This window comes from Meleagris gallopavo, chromosome 5, assembly GCF_905368555.1.
Source record: "Meleagris gallopavo chromosome 5, MGAL_WU_HG_1.1, whole genome shotgun sequence".
Lineage (NCBI taxonomy): Eukaryota > Metazoa > Chordata > Aves > Galliformes > Phasianidae > Meleagris > Meleagris gallopavo.
This window is the reverse complement of record NC_139408.1, coordinates 7,956,069-7,971,199: the sequence shown is the minus strand read 5'-3', so window position 1 is coordinate 7,971,199 and position 15,131 is coordinate 7,956,069. Positions and strand designations below refer to the sequence as shown.

The 15,131-nt window shown below is 35.9% G+C and overlaps 1 protein-coding gene across 4 annotated transcripts in view; it reads right to left on the bottom strand.

The window, feature by feature from the left end:
* Positions 1-15,131, bottom strand: part of GALNT18 (polypeptide N-acetylgalactosaminyltransferase 18) — a 244,109-nt gene that overhangs the window by 7,333 nt on the left and 221,645 nt on the right. For 3 of the 4 annotated variants that reach the window (XM_085224103.1, XM_085224102.1, XM_085224104.1), the window contains one exon: positions 10,307-10,471. The exons of the other annotated variant lie outside the window; for it this stretch is intronic. In XM_085224103.1, coding sequence (XP_085080229.1) covers positions 10,307-10,471 — 165 coding nt within the window. The remainder of the gene's footprint in view (positions 1-10,306; positions 10,472-15,131) is intronic. 4 annotated transcript variants of the gene reach the window in all.

Here is a 15,131-nt window from a genome sequence, read left to right as displayed (position 1 = left end):
TTAGTCTCTTATTTTCTATTGGTACTTCAGTTGGTGTGCTCAAATAGCTGCAGGCAGAAACTCTGAACTTAACTGCTTTGATACATGTGAAACAAAGAATTATGATGAGTGTATATTAAAATAGATATCTGTTCCAAACAATGCATCATCTTCTCACTGGGTAAATTCTCAATGATTGTTAGTAAGCTAGGTTTAGCCTAAAAAAAAAAAAAAAAAAAAAAAAGGATAATAATAAGTTGCTGGAGCTTTAGAAGTCATTTCATCTTTTTTGGTATGAATGTTGCTGAAGTAATAAAGCGTTGACAGGAAAAAGTCACTAACTGATGCCACGGAGCACTATGTGAATTATCTGTATGGCTTGGAAATATTGGATACTGAGTTTACAATTTCTACTTGACAGCTATATAAAGGAAACGAGTATATGTATAATGATATATTTATGCTACTGCTACATTCCTTCTGAAATCAAAAGCAGTACGACAAATTTTGTGACTCTTTGGCCAGCAGGTGCTCTGTAAAGAAATAGACAGATAATGTTTGTTTTTCTGATCTTTCAAAATGAATACTAACTAATTAAATATTCCTCAGCAACAAATTTGGTTAGTTGTTGCTCTTCAAAGAAATCTGTTTCCTCTTATATGTGCTTTGACTATCCTGAAAACAAGGTGTACTTAACTGGTATTACATGGGTGAAATACTATACACAGAAACCTTAAACATTAAGGAAGTATTGTCTATCTGCTATTATGTCACTATTTACAATTAGGCAAAGGAGAAACTTTACCAGACATTATTTTAAAATATGAACTTATTTTTTTCAACCCCAACAAAAATTATTTGCTGTATATAATCTCATAAACCTAGGTAGAGTTACAACAGGGATCAGACAAACCATTTCTCAAGAAAAAAGTTGTTTTTTCTCCTCCAGCACTCACACTGTGTTTTCCAGCAGCCATCTGGGTACAGGTCTTACGTCCATGGTACAAAGGAATCAGTATTATGAAACATCCTCTGAAAATGCATCATGCAGCAGTTACATCAATTTAATTAATTTACATCACGTTTTGTTGTGTTTTACTACTGAGACTTCTAACTGTTCAGTTTTTATATAATCATAAATGCTAGATTTTCATATTGCTGTAACAAATTTTTACTACTGCAGCTGTGACAAATGAAATGATGCAGCCTTATCTGCACATCCAAACTACATTTTAGTAACTAGTGGACTCTGTGATCGTTTTCCATTTCGCTTAAAGTAGATTGGTTGCATGAATGTAGAGGAGTCCATGTTCCAAGCACAGCTATTTAAATGTGGATGTGGAAATAGACCATCTTGTTAATTAAAGTATTTAAATAAGAGCAATTAAACTTGGCAGGAGAAAATGCAGTGTCATACAGAGAATGTAATTGGAATGGAAAACAAATTGCAGAAAAAGCAGCATAAAAATCAGAAACAGAATGTATAGATTTAAGCCTGCCAGTAATATTTTGCAGGCATAAATCAAACTGCATCACAACAGATTATGAAGACCCATTGTTAATAATAAGATTTAGAAAACACTACCTCACAGAAAAATATTCAAGCCCTGACTGAAACATGAAGAAGTTCTTTAAGATATGATAATTGAAAATTAATTTCACTATAGCAAATGATAATATAAAACTAAGAAAATTGAAGCAGGCTTTGGATAGAATACATTACCTAGACTGGAAAGACCTTCAGAGATTTTTCAGAAAGTAAACATACATCTTTTTTTGTCAGTAGTGGCCAGGAAATCTTTCTGTCATATCAGAAAAATAGGTGGCAGAAACACTAACTATACGTATTTATTTTTTTAAACACAGGAAAGTGTTGAATAATTAATGAAAAATAATAAAAAAGGGGATGGTTGAAAAACAGTGATGATATATTTGCATTGATCTTTAGATAGTTGGGATTACCTAATAGGAGTGTAGAAAAGGAAGCGCTAGCCTTATGCTATGCTATTGATAATGAAGAGCATCACATCTCTGAATACAGCTGCTTTCCTGAGTAACAAGTTGACAGGACAATTCATTTAGAAATAAATTGGTGCCTTTTTGAGAGCTGACAGTCATAAAAGCTGAAGGCAGTAAGCTCCAGGAGTACATGCTGGTGGGACATGTTGACATCTGCTGAATGGTGAGGAATTTAAAAATATACTAAATGAAGTAAAAATTAGATATTTTTTTTTTAGTATGTAAATGAAAATAGTGGGATCTGATGTCTGTGCTGGAAAGTATGAATAGCTGTGGGAACCTGGTAAATAAGCTAAGGAAAAATGACTGTTAAAACTAATAATGTGCAACTATTGTGACTTCTGTGAATTTAGGAAACCTATCGAATTAATTGCCGATGGCATCAAAGTTCAGTGAAAGACTAGACTTTATTTTTAATGGTCTGGGTTACTTTTAAGAGCACTGATAAAAACATTTTTATAGGCACAATGAGATCATCATTTGGACAAAACAAATGGGAGCATTCATGAAGGAAGCGCAACAGGGATCAGTAGTAACTCCCCCTTACGGTGCTACAGTGAGCCTTTGGCTCTGAAGAGAGTTCTTTTCTGGGAAACAGCAAGCATTGATCACTGCTGGAGGCAGTTTGCTGGACAAGGTAATTAATCTAGTTAATTAATTTTCTGATCTCTGATGTGTATTTCTAGGTTCTGCCTTTTTGTTCGACTTTGAAGAATTCATCATTTGCATAGATGTTTCTTTCTAAAGCTCTTTCCATGTTGCTAACTTGTGGAAAATGCTTGTAAACATCTCTTCCCTCCCAGTTACTGAGTGTGCACAAGATGCAGTATGAGGTTGCTAATGGAAAAAACCCTTTCACAGCATGCCACTGAAGGTCAAGCCCAGGAGCACCTCACTATCTCGTTCTTTCTCCATTTCTCCATATGGATGAAAATGTTCCAACAGCATAAAAAAGAAATAATGTCAAGACAAAAAGTTCACATTCCTACCACTAGCCTTAGCATATGGAGATAACTAGTTAATCATCATAGGCCAAATGAGAAATTCAACGCTGTTAGGAACCCCCAAGATTTTTTACCTTTTCCCTAAGAAATAGATGTTTGCCCTAGGCAATGTACTGGGATGCCTATGATTTCGAGATATTAAAATAGGAGAAAAAAATGAATTCCTGTTTTTTTCTTTTTATTTTTAAGATGCAATTCTTACTCAAATATGACTCATTCAGGAAAAAAAAAAAGAAAGAAAGAAAGAAAAGAAAAAAAGAAATTTTATTTTCTTTAGGGATGGTGGTATTTCACTGGTTTGGATTTTCTAATGTGAACCCAGAGTGTTCAGGGCTTTGTAACTCATTTCTACCCAGAAATGGAACTTTTTGCATTGTCATTATATGCTTATAATTAAACCAATATCTAGAAAACAGGAAATAAATTGAGTGCCAAGTGAAAAAAATTAAGAAATGCATTTACACTAGTATTTCAATTGATTTGGGTATTCTAACATGGGAATTTAGGTTGGGCTCTTGGGATCTTTAGTTACAGTATGTGGTTATTGAAAATAGCCTTTTTTCCTTAGTTTCTACAGAATGCTGTAAGCTGATTGGAATGATACTGGGATGGGAATTTCCTTGCTGTTGCAGTGCAGACCTTGCACAGTTTACTCAGACAATAATGGAAATAATGTATTTTTTGTCTGTTATATTAGCTATTGTCACTGACAGATTATGGTACCGGTCTAGGTGGTTTGATCATCTCACTAAGTAACTAATAAGCCCTGTTTTCTTGTCATAAATCATCAGTGCACTCTAATTTAATTGCTTACTTAGAAAAATGTTTACTAAAGTATTTTCCATATTTTCATCTTTAATTGGATTGTCTGATGTTGTCTGGTGACCAAAGTTGCTTACATTCCATTGGAATTCAAGATGCAACTTCTACTGATTTCACCAGAGCGGAGCTTTGTTCTTGCCTGGGAAGTTAGAGAAATGTATGTATTCTAAAGAAAAATACCTGCGTCTTACTGCTGACAAAAGTAGAACCCCAGAAACCAAGAAGTGATTGGTTCAGTAATGCAGAGGAAGAATCTAGAATGGAGATCAGACCCCATGAAATCCAGCCACTTTGCTGGGTAAGTATGTGTTGGTTATCAGTAAAATTGTAGAAGGCATTAGAAGCTTGACCATTCTCTTGCACGTCTATAATGGACCTTGCTGAAGCCATCTGCATTTTTTGGAGAGCCTATCTGGATGTCAGAAACTAGGAATAGGGGTTGGACTAGAACAAATAATTTCTTGGTAAATAACAGTGGTGTTGAATATTAACATGCTAAATATGCAAATAGGCTATCTGTTTTCAAGGAAAAACACAGTATGTGTTAGCTTTCTTTTAAATTAATTCAGCCTAAGCATCTTTAGAGCTTAAATATAGTCCTCAGGAGAGTAAATAGTGCATAACGCGATACGCTGGAAAAGACTTGAAATGCACCTACTAAAAGCTCCTTTTACTGTTGCAGTCACAAAAAACTTCTGACTGGCAAGTTCTACACCTAATTTGCAAAGACTACAGCTTGCTGCTGGAAAATTACTCAAATAGAAGGCTAAATATAAAGAAACAAGACCTTTGCTGTTAACTGCATCAACACTGCAAGGAGATTTAACACCATTTACTAAAATACAACATTTTATATTTCTTTTTCTGAATGTGATATACTTTAGCCTATACATTTCTGTATTTTAGCTGAAATCAAGGATTCAAAATAGAATACTTTCAGGTTTTTATATTTCTGAATAATTATATTCTGAGTAAACAGGACTAAAGAGTTTTTAGGATTATAGCAAGACATAATCCAAGAAGTCCTATCCTAGCGTGTTGGTTTAGTTAATTGAATAATTTAAGCTTCTTTTTTTCTTTATCTCTCCTCAATATCAAACTCTCTTGTTTTTTAAATAAGATCACAATCACTTTGTGTCCTGAGCTGCCAGGCAGTTACTACTGCATAATTATATAGCTGCATAGTAATATAGCACGTCTTAATATGGCAAATACAAATTGAGTGTATTTGCATCCTGTGGGGTTTTGAAGTACAGAAGAAATTTAAATTCTTGATAAATTAATCATTTTGTTTTCTATCACATGGCCTGATAATAGAAAAATCTGGAAGAATTTCTGAGGGGTATTTGTTTCCCTAGATACAGCTCTACTGCTGTTAATCCCTGTTGTACAAAGACGTCCTTGACTAATACATATAGATTGAAAATCGGGAGTGGACATCAGAAGAAAACTCTGAACTGTTTAACATCATTAGCTCCTACTTGATAAACTAAGGAAGGGGGCAAATGAAATATGAACTAAGCAGACTCTGTACATAAGCTTCTCATTTAATTCTGCACGCAGTCTTTACATTGTTTCAGAAGTGGTTGTGGGTAATGATTCTAGCTAGTGGTAGTATTGCACATCTTCTTATGTCATGAGATAAAGGCAAGCAAGAAAATGGAGAAAAGTTATCCAGAAAATGCCAAGATCTGCAGGATGAACAAGATGGAAACACTTTCAGTAATTTTAAGGCACATTCTTTCTTTACAGAGCTACACTGAATATCTATTTAATCTACAGAATTTCTATTATCTGTTCAACATCTATTTAAATATGATGTGGAATGCTATAACAATTGAGTAAATCATTTGCTCCCTTCTATCTTCCATTTATCTTCCCACTATAACTTTTGAAAATTAGTACATGGCCACAGATTTTACTTACAGTCTCTCAAGATGGCATAAACCACCTTCTCTGAACATTTCTGAATGGGAAGATTTTCTACAGAATCCTCTTGCACTGTCTGGAATTGCACTTCTTCATTACATGTAAAAGCAATGCAAGTATTGAAGGAAGTTGTAACTTCTAGTGGACACAAATACAGGACAGTGCTGAGCATGTGGTCTGCACAGCTTCTCCCTCCCAGGAGTCTGGTGACTTGCCCATCCATATAGGTTGAACCTCTGCTTACCTTTATGTAGCTGGAAATTAAATTAGCAGAGCCTGCTGTACTGAAAAGAATTCAACGTGGAAAAGCCTTAGAACTATTTGTTTATTAGGTTTTCACCTCTGCCTCATGTCCTTTCTCATAATTCTTTTCCACATAGCCCTCTCCTGACATGCTTCTCACAACAGCAGATAATGACAGCATGGCCAGTCTGGTAAGAAGGATGAAAACCAGTTCCAACCCCACTCACCTAAAGATAAACATGCAGTTCATTAAGATACTGCAAGTTAGAAAGCAACTGCGGAAAAATATATTCCTTATGCCTTTGTTATACTGCTGGAGGGGCCCTAGTGTGCCATTAGTGTACTTTCTCAATTTTCTACACATATAACTGTTGTCACCCAGGTGATGTATTTAGAGATAAATTTCACATTGTGTCACAACTGCCTTTCTATCTGCAATAAACCTGAGAAATCAGACTAGGAATTGAGGAATTTCTTAAAAATAAATGCCTGGTTCCAGCATTTAAAATATACTATTTCTCAGTACAAATAAGAAAGTTAATGCTATCAGATGACTGGTTCAGAATGGCACAATTTTGGCCTTATGTGCTTTTCACTGAAAAATGTCTCAAGGAGTTAAACATCTAGTGACATCAGCCTGCATGACCTACATCTCAGAGTACCTTGTCTGTCACAGGATAGACAACATAAGACAATTGGTGCAGCAGCAGTCCCAAGGATGGCAGATTTACTGAGTGTGTGGACAGGAACTGTTGTGGACAAGCGCTGTAGGTTTGGACACTCCCTGCAAGTACTGATTTACAAAGGGGAGACTACTGCTGCCAGCACACTGCATGTCCACCTGCTCCTTGCCATAAAGAGCTCACAGGCTAGGAGCAGGATTGCTTAGTGCCAGGATGGTATCACAACCAAGGCCTTCAAACTAGATATCATCCCAGAGTGACCGCAGTAATTACAGTAAGTAAATCTAGAAAACATTGTCATGAATAATACTCAATAGGGAACACTGAGTGGCAACTCTTCGTTTTTGTTTTCTTAATGGTTCTTGACGCCAGAACAGGTTTCTTGATACCACGCATAAATTAACATTGTAGTAGAATTCCCACCTCTTTGCTACCATGTAATTCTTGCCCATAAACTCACTGCTTTGTGTCATTTCTGGTAATCACTTACCTTTTTGCTAAAAGACCTAGTTTTGCTCTGATTAAATGGATAAGTGGTGAAACACATGGAACTAGGTGAACTGTCAAACCCCTCTAAAACTTACAGCATGAAAGTATTCCCCAAATAAGCACTTCCCTAGGAGGAAGAGACTTGACAGACAACATGAACAACAGAATTTTTGAACACTACCCAGTTGATGAGAGTCTGTTTAGGGCTAACTTACATAATTTGGCATAATTGCAGTTATAAACACTTGAAGAAGGCTTGGAAGCACAAATGTCACTGAAGCTTACGTTGTATTGGATTTCATTGCATTTGTACAAAGCTGCAGAGCATGGAAATTTGCTCAAATGGATCCTGAGTATACAAACACAGACTGCAAGCTTTGAATGCTCAATACAATTTTGTTCTGTACAGACAAGCTACCACAGTCTCCCAAAGGCTTCTGTCCAGTCAATCAGCATGAAGTATCTTATCTGAAAAAATGCATTTTTCAAAAAGCTATACATCCTTCTATTAGATTTCCTCAGATCATTTCTCCACCATGGACTATCACGGTACCTCTCAGAATATGGAGTATATTTTGTAGGTAAACAGGAAAATATCCTCATTCAACCTTTAAGATACATGTCTGGAATGCAAGTCAAATACTGATTTTTGTGCTGATGAGGGAAATTTAGATCAGTTGGTTTACCCTGCTCTTGTTTGGAAGTCAGAGAGTCTTTCTCATTTTCTTTCTGACTCAATTCTCCGCTTGCACTGCAGTAGTTTCAAAATTATCTATAGCATAAATATTATTAATAACATTTGTCTGACCAGACAAATGCAGAAGTCAAAGCATGCTTACAGATAAGAGACAGTGCTATAAACAGCTACTGCCAGCATCTACATTTTAATTTTTTCACAAACTTCGAGACTACAATCAACACCAATCCTTACAGTCCTGCTTATTTTCAGTTGTTCTGCTCACTGCATAATATGGAACAGAAATACTGGAGCTTTCAAAATGTAATAAAAAAACTATCCTTTTCAGGCATCTTCCAGAACATTCACAGAAATCCTTCCTTTCCCCAGACTAACCTAGAACTTTTCAAATAGAATTCATCAATTCATCATTCTCATTAGTTTTCTTTTAGCTTACAGCATACACCAGAGGCTGTGTACTGTGTTGTATGTTGAGAAACAACAGCATTTTAATTAGCAGGAGTATTAACAAAATCATTTTTGAACATAAAACATTTAATTATTTCATTTGTCTCTTTTTTTATCATAAAGAAACAACTAATTAACTTTCACTCCTGGGCAGTATTTTTTTTCTAGAAGAAAAGCACCATCTACAGAATTTAGTTTCATCTCCGAGAGCAGGTACAATGCTATTAAATGGAGTTGCAGACAGAAGACTTTTTTTTATTAGTTAAATTAATACATCCTACAACTGCACACCAAATGAGCTCTAATGTACTTAGTGTGACAAAATGGCAGCAGTATCCTGGAGTAGAAACAATTAATTGTCACTACTCAGCAATCACTGAATATGTTGACACTACTGAAAAATGTTACCGAAAGGCTATCTAAAGAAATACGTTAATTCTGCATTCAAAAAACAGTACCAAAAAATCAGGTACAAATACGGCCATAATGAAATATCCCCACCTTACCCTCATTCTGCGGCAAGATAATTGTTAAAATTTGAGAGAAGAAATGAATAAAACTTCGACCTTAAGAGAACAGATCTGAAAGCTGGGATATCTATTCAGATAAGGTGTTCAAAGTCTGCTACTTGAGAGCTACCTTTTAAAGACAAATATCTGAGTTATGTTCAAGTATAAGCACAAATTATGTTATAGCATGCTTTACTGATCACCGTCCAAATGGTCTTTGCACAGTTAATACATAGAGGTTAAACTGTACCACCAGTGTCCCAATATACTAAGTAATAACTCATTAAGTCAAAGAGAAAGAAAAAACTAATTGACTAGCAAAAAATACATTTGAAACATGGATGTTACAGAAGACATTAAATGCAAGAATAGAATTTCCATAATGTTGAGCCTCAGCCTAAGGGCTTACATATCACTAACTTAGGTTTTGTTGAGAAAAGGCAGCTGTGCCATATTTCACAGAAAAGGAGCACTCAACCAGATGCATACAGTCAAAACTGGAGAGGAGAAAATGTGACTATTCAAACTATTTAGCTATTGAATTTTCTCCAGGAGCTAAATCTAGTATTTGTTTTCAGAAAATACTATAATCTCATTTTATTTGTCCTAAGAAACTGATATGACAGTACCTGATGTGCTAACTATCTTAGTTCTTATCTTTAGAAAGTCTCACCTTTTAAAGGATCAAATTTGAGTATCTTCAGCTTCTAGGCAATGGAACCTGTTTTGTCTTCAGGATAATCTGTCTCCTTCTATGGAAATGCTGATGTGCTTTTGAGTCACCCTGCCACATCCTCTTAGCTAAACTGAATACCGTGCTCTGTAAGCATTAAATCACGAAGCATGTTCCAGCCTCACAACTAGTAGAACTTTTTCTTACAGTTCTCCCTTATATTTCTAAATCATTTGTGAAGTGTGGGCTCCAAGCCTGGACTCAGTGTCTCACCATTCCCGTCACTGTGAAATCACTTCTCAGATTTTACGTGTACCTTTTTTTTTTTTTTTTTTTAATATATCAAGTAACAAAAAAAGAAAAAAAAAAAAAAAGGAATTGCAAAATTTTCTCTTCACAAGAGCAACCCACTCTCTCCTTTTGAGGAGTTGCTACTTCCAAAAAAAAAAAAAAAAAAAAAAAAAAAAAAAGCCATTTGAAAGCTTTACCTTTCCCCTTCTTAAAATAGGTTTGCTTGTATTTGACTTTACAAAATCACTTGTTTTTAGATTGGGATCATTCTATAACAGTAACCATCTTAGAAGTTTATTAGTAAGTATTCCACTGACATCTCTAGGAATATAATAAAAGTTTTGTATGCTATTGAGAGAGTTAACATAGAAATTAAACGTAAATGTAGCTTGCCCACACTGTGCAAAAAAACCCAACCAAACAAGGATGCTTCTGGTTTGCTGGTAAACTGATTAGTCACATTTCACAAACAGAAACACAGTTTTCTGAACCTTCTGTAATGTTTGCTGAATAAGAATTACCTGAGTAAACTGCCAGTAAAGCTTCATTCTCTTGGCTTTGGCGTAATTGCATTCAATGAGCCTGGGCCTGCTGTTCACATCCACCAGGCATCTGTTGTCATCATCGTCAATAGTGGGACTCAGAACACCCACATGGAGCTGCTGATTGCTTGTGTAATAAACATTCTGCAAGAGGAAACACAAACATGATTTGTGGCCTCTAAAAAGAAGCAGCACTCTCACCAAAAAACACGTGGCAAATATAAATGTGCTGAATACCAGCAGGTTGACCCTATGGTTGCTTTTAAATTGTTTCCATTCATACAGGAAGCAACATAACATTTTAAAATTAACAGTTAACCAACAAACATTGTTGGTAATAGTTAATTACTGAATTTAGTCTCCTATTCAGTCTGTTTCAGTCTGAGCAGATCCTGCAGGGCAGAAGCAAAATGATGGCCCTGGCTGGGTGAACTACCTAAATCTGTTCGTTAGCAAAACTTTATAGAAATAGGACAATTGAATGTAATCATGTTTAGTAGAAATAATAAGCAGGTTGCCACTTACCTTTCAGAGAGCTCAATCTACCCACTAACATCACTTCACTTATCAGTGGCGACCAGTTTAGAAAAAGAAGTGTAAAATTTTCAAATACTATGGGACAGGCATCTTTCAGTTTATAATCAGCATGTAAAATAAACTCAAACTGGGGCTGACTGAGATGGTTATTCCTTCTAACTGAGCTATTTCAGGATATTACTTTGCTTATCAAATACTATGGATATTATTATATTACTATAAATATAATTACTGTATATTATAGTATTACTGTATATTATAGTATCTTATCCAATAATATCACATCTTCCAGAATAGAACCCATTATGCACAGAATTGTCATTACTATGCTTATCCAATATCTGTATCACATTATAAGCACACATCTTGTCGAAATTGTGCTTCAGCTGCTAATGAATGGTAAAATATCGGTTTGTGCAGCTCACCAGACAGCTTTTCTGAAAACTATGAACAACCCCCAGCTCCTTTACCCCATCCCCAGAATAGGAGAGTCCCTGAGGTACCATCTCACAATGTACATGTTAGGTATACATGTGTGAATTTCTTTTAATCATCTTTTAAACTGACCTGCAGGTAAAAGTATTACATATAAAAAACATGCTTGCATTTTATTATTTTCTATGTAGCCCTATAAAAAGGAGTTTGTATTTGTAATTTAAATAAGTTATTATAAAGATGAATGTCCATAGCAGCACTTACTCAAGCTTTTAACAAATATTATTAATTACACCAGCCAGAGTTAAGTTTAAAATGGATAACAAAGCCCTTTTGTTTCAAACGCTGCAGAGGACACAGGCAAAACACCTTACCAGCAATTCTGCTCCTAATATACTGCAGCATCATCATCAACTAATCCAACAGGATAGAAATGTTGAGATAATGCAGAAAAGTAATTTTTGAACTATCACTTCAGTACTAATTAGAGTGACTTTGAAATTTTGACTCAGACTTTGAGTTTTGTTCTGCTAAAACAGCAAATGTCTCAATAGTCTTTGTTCAAGGCACTGGAAACTCAGTAGCTAAAAATGTGCTTATTTCCACTGAAGTTAAAATACTGGCTGTCTGCAGATGGACACAGTCAAAGGGTCTTTGCACTTTTACTCAGGAAATGAAAGCCTCAGCCAAATACAATCATGTACCAGCAGCACACACACATACTCCCTCCAGAGCTGAGTTTCCTCCACAGAAACAACCTTGTTTTGATATTGGTATCAGAGCAGATAATAATAAAATAAATAAATAAATAAAACAAGAACAACAACACAAAAAAAAAACAATAACACAAAAAAACAAATTCTCTTATTCTGTAATAAAATAAACTTCCTCCTTACATTGCATTGATCAGCTACAACCCACAGCACTTTGCTATTTGTTTTTTTCCCCCGTAGTAGCACTGATGCACTGCTATATCTTGTGGGTAATGGGAAGGGAGCACCATTTTCAGGAAGTCAGGTAGGTCAAGAAAAGTGAAACTGCAAGGATTCACTGTTACCATCAGTCATAAACTCACAGGATTTGTGATTAGACAAGTGTCAGAGCCAAAACACAGCCTCAGTCTTACATGCTTGCACAGCTTTGACCACAGTCCCCCCAGGTGCTTTCAAGTTGGAAGAGTGTAGTTTACACACTGACAGGATGGCTCGGGAGGCTGCTGCTTCCTTCCTGTGTTCCCTCCCCATTCAACAGGTCCAGCTGCCTTCTAGAAACATCCTCAGGAAGCCTAGGCTGACAGCACATTAAAGTAGTGCAAAAGAATTTGTTCATAACAAAGATTTGGTGTTATTAATGTAAAGGTTTGCAGCAAATAAGGGATTAAATTAGAAGAAGCCTACATAACTCGTGCTGAAGAAAAGTACATCAGTTGCCTTCAAAGCTTGACATATACCTCTGCCAAAATCCTTCTGTTTCACTTTCTTGTGCATTTTTTTTTTTTTAAGTACAACTTCATAACTGAATATAACTATTTTTCCTCCAGACAGTAAGAGTTGGTATAGGTGGTTTTTGTTGTTGTTATTGTGGTTTTTTTTTTGTTGTTGTTTTTTGTTTTTTCTGAAAAAGCTTTTCGTGCAATTTTCCTCATGTCTTGAAAACTGTATCTTCCAGCTAAAGGACAGTTGTTCCTTAGCCGCCTTTATTTTCCTAGAAGGTCACTATTCTAGGGTCACTGATTCACTTTCTGTTTTTATACCACCTGCTACACTCTCTCAGTATCCGTATTAAGACAAAATAAATAAGACAAGCAAACTGTGATTGGTACAACATTAATAGGACTAATGAAATGTTTCCCAGGTTCTTCATAAGGCCAAGGGAAAAGTTTAGTCACAGTATGTTTGTTATCTGTTCTAAACATTTTCTGTCAAAAAAGACAGCTGAAATATGAAAACACAAATGAAAGGTAGTTAGCAGCTAGTTAACAGCTGCACAGCCTAGGACTCTCAAGACATCTTCAAAATAGCTATGAATTATTAAGGAAAATTCAGAATCCTATTTTTCCCACCTCCATTTCAGGTGAACTGATTTGCTGTAAACTGTATTCTTCTATTTCATATTCTAAATCTCTAAAAAGATTCGCTTGAATATTAGAAAATTCACGTTACAATACTACAGTGAAAACAAAAATTTGTGTACACTTCTGCTACTCAGACCAGCTCCAGAATAAAGGAGAAGAAGCTCTGCCCTTTATTTACCACTGGACCAAGCACATCCTTAAGAATTCCATCCCTTTTGATGCAAACTCATGTAGCAAATCAGCATGGAAGAGGAATAGAAGAATTCATGCCTGGAGTTGCAGTCTCCCCTGCTTCTTAGTTATTGTATTCAGAGCAAAAGTTCATTTAACTCTTCTGTTCCACTTCATCTCCTCCTTGACAAACTCTGCTTTCAAATGTAATCTTAACATTTCACTTGTACAGCCAGCCACCCAACTGCCAAAAAAATTCACCCTGTGCTAAGCTACACTCACCAGGAAACACAAGTGCACAGCACGTGCACGTGCTGAGACATAAAGTGGGCAGAGCAAAAAGCAGATCTATGTAAGAATGCTCAACGTTAGAAAAAACAATTTATGATTTACAAAGGTTAGAGCTGACATAATGCCCACTGAATCTAGCCCATATATCTAGCTGGTACATACCTCTTTGCTGATATTAGAGCTTGTCTGACTAGATTTGGCTACTTCTATTTACATGGCAGAACCACATAAAGCGCGCTTGAGAAATCCCCAGGTAGCTCTGCAGTTCTGTCACAAGGCAACAGGGCTCTGCTTCAGCAGCCAGTGGCCAAAACTGGAGACATGCCTGAGTGGTACAGATCAGCCAGCAAGCTGGCAAACTGGAAACTGCTGTTGTCTTTTCTAGAAAATTACCACCTGGATTTCCATTGCAAATTTCCTGTAGAGCTAGAATGATTTAGAACTTTGGTGGGATACTTACATCATATATACTTTGCTGCAGTGCTGCAATACAGAACACATCCTAAATCTGCCATCAGAGCAATGAAGGCACAAGTTAACTCAGTCAAGTTTTTTGCACAGTAAAAATACTTCAAACAATACAAAATTGGCCACACACACACACACACACACACAAATCAACAAACAATAGCTCAGGTACAAGAGTAAGTAAATGAACTTTCCTTATTAGGACACAATCATCTTCACAGTGATGTGGTGTGGATTTTCTGTTCATGAGCATTTTGCCCTAACAGGTCAAATTGTTATTCCCGTTGCAATTAACAGTGAAATTCCAATGACTTTAAGTGCAATGAGATTTTTGGCTCCCAGTTTATTATTAAATTTTGAAGAGCACCCAGAGTTGATAAAGACCTCAGAGCTGATCTGGGTTGCCAGTTCCAGTAAATTATTCATAGAAGTCGGTTTATCATGTAGCAAGAAATTTAGCAAGAAGTTACAGTAAGATGTTCAACTTACCACAAGACAATTATCTGAAGGATAAATTGCCAACTCCCAATGGAATGTTAAAGCAATACACACCAATTTTCAGGCTGAAAGCCATTTGTAATCCTTATGGCAATGTTCCCAGATGAAATCGCTCTGGAGAACTGTACATGACTGTACATTTATAATGAGCAAACGTAACGCTCACTAACAGCAGTATTTGTTACCCTGCTTTTGGCACAATAACTATGAGAGATAAGGAGCCCGATTCTTTATTCCATCTTTCAGCTGTAACTTTTTTCCAATTTAATCCATTAAGTCTTTCACTGTTAGGAGTAATATATTAACATAACAGATCAAAAGTCTCACAGC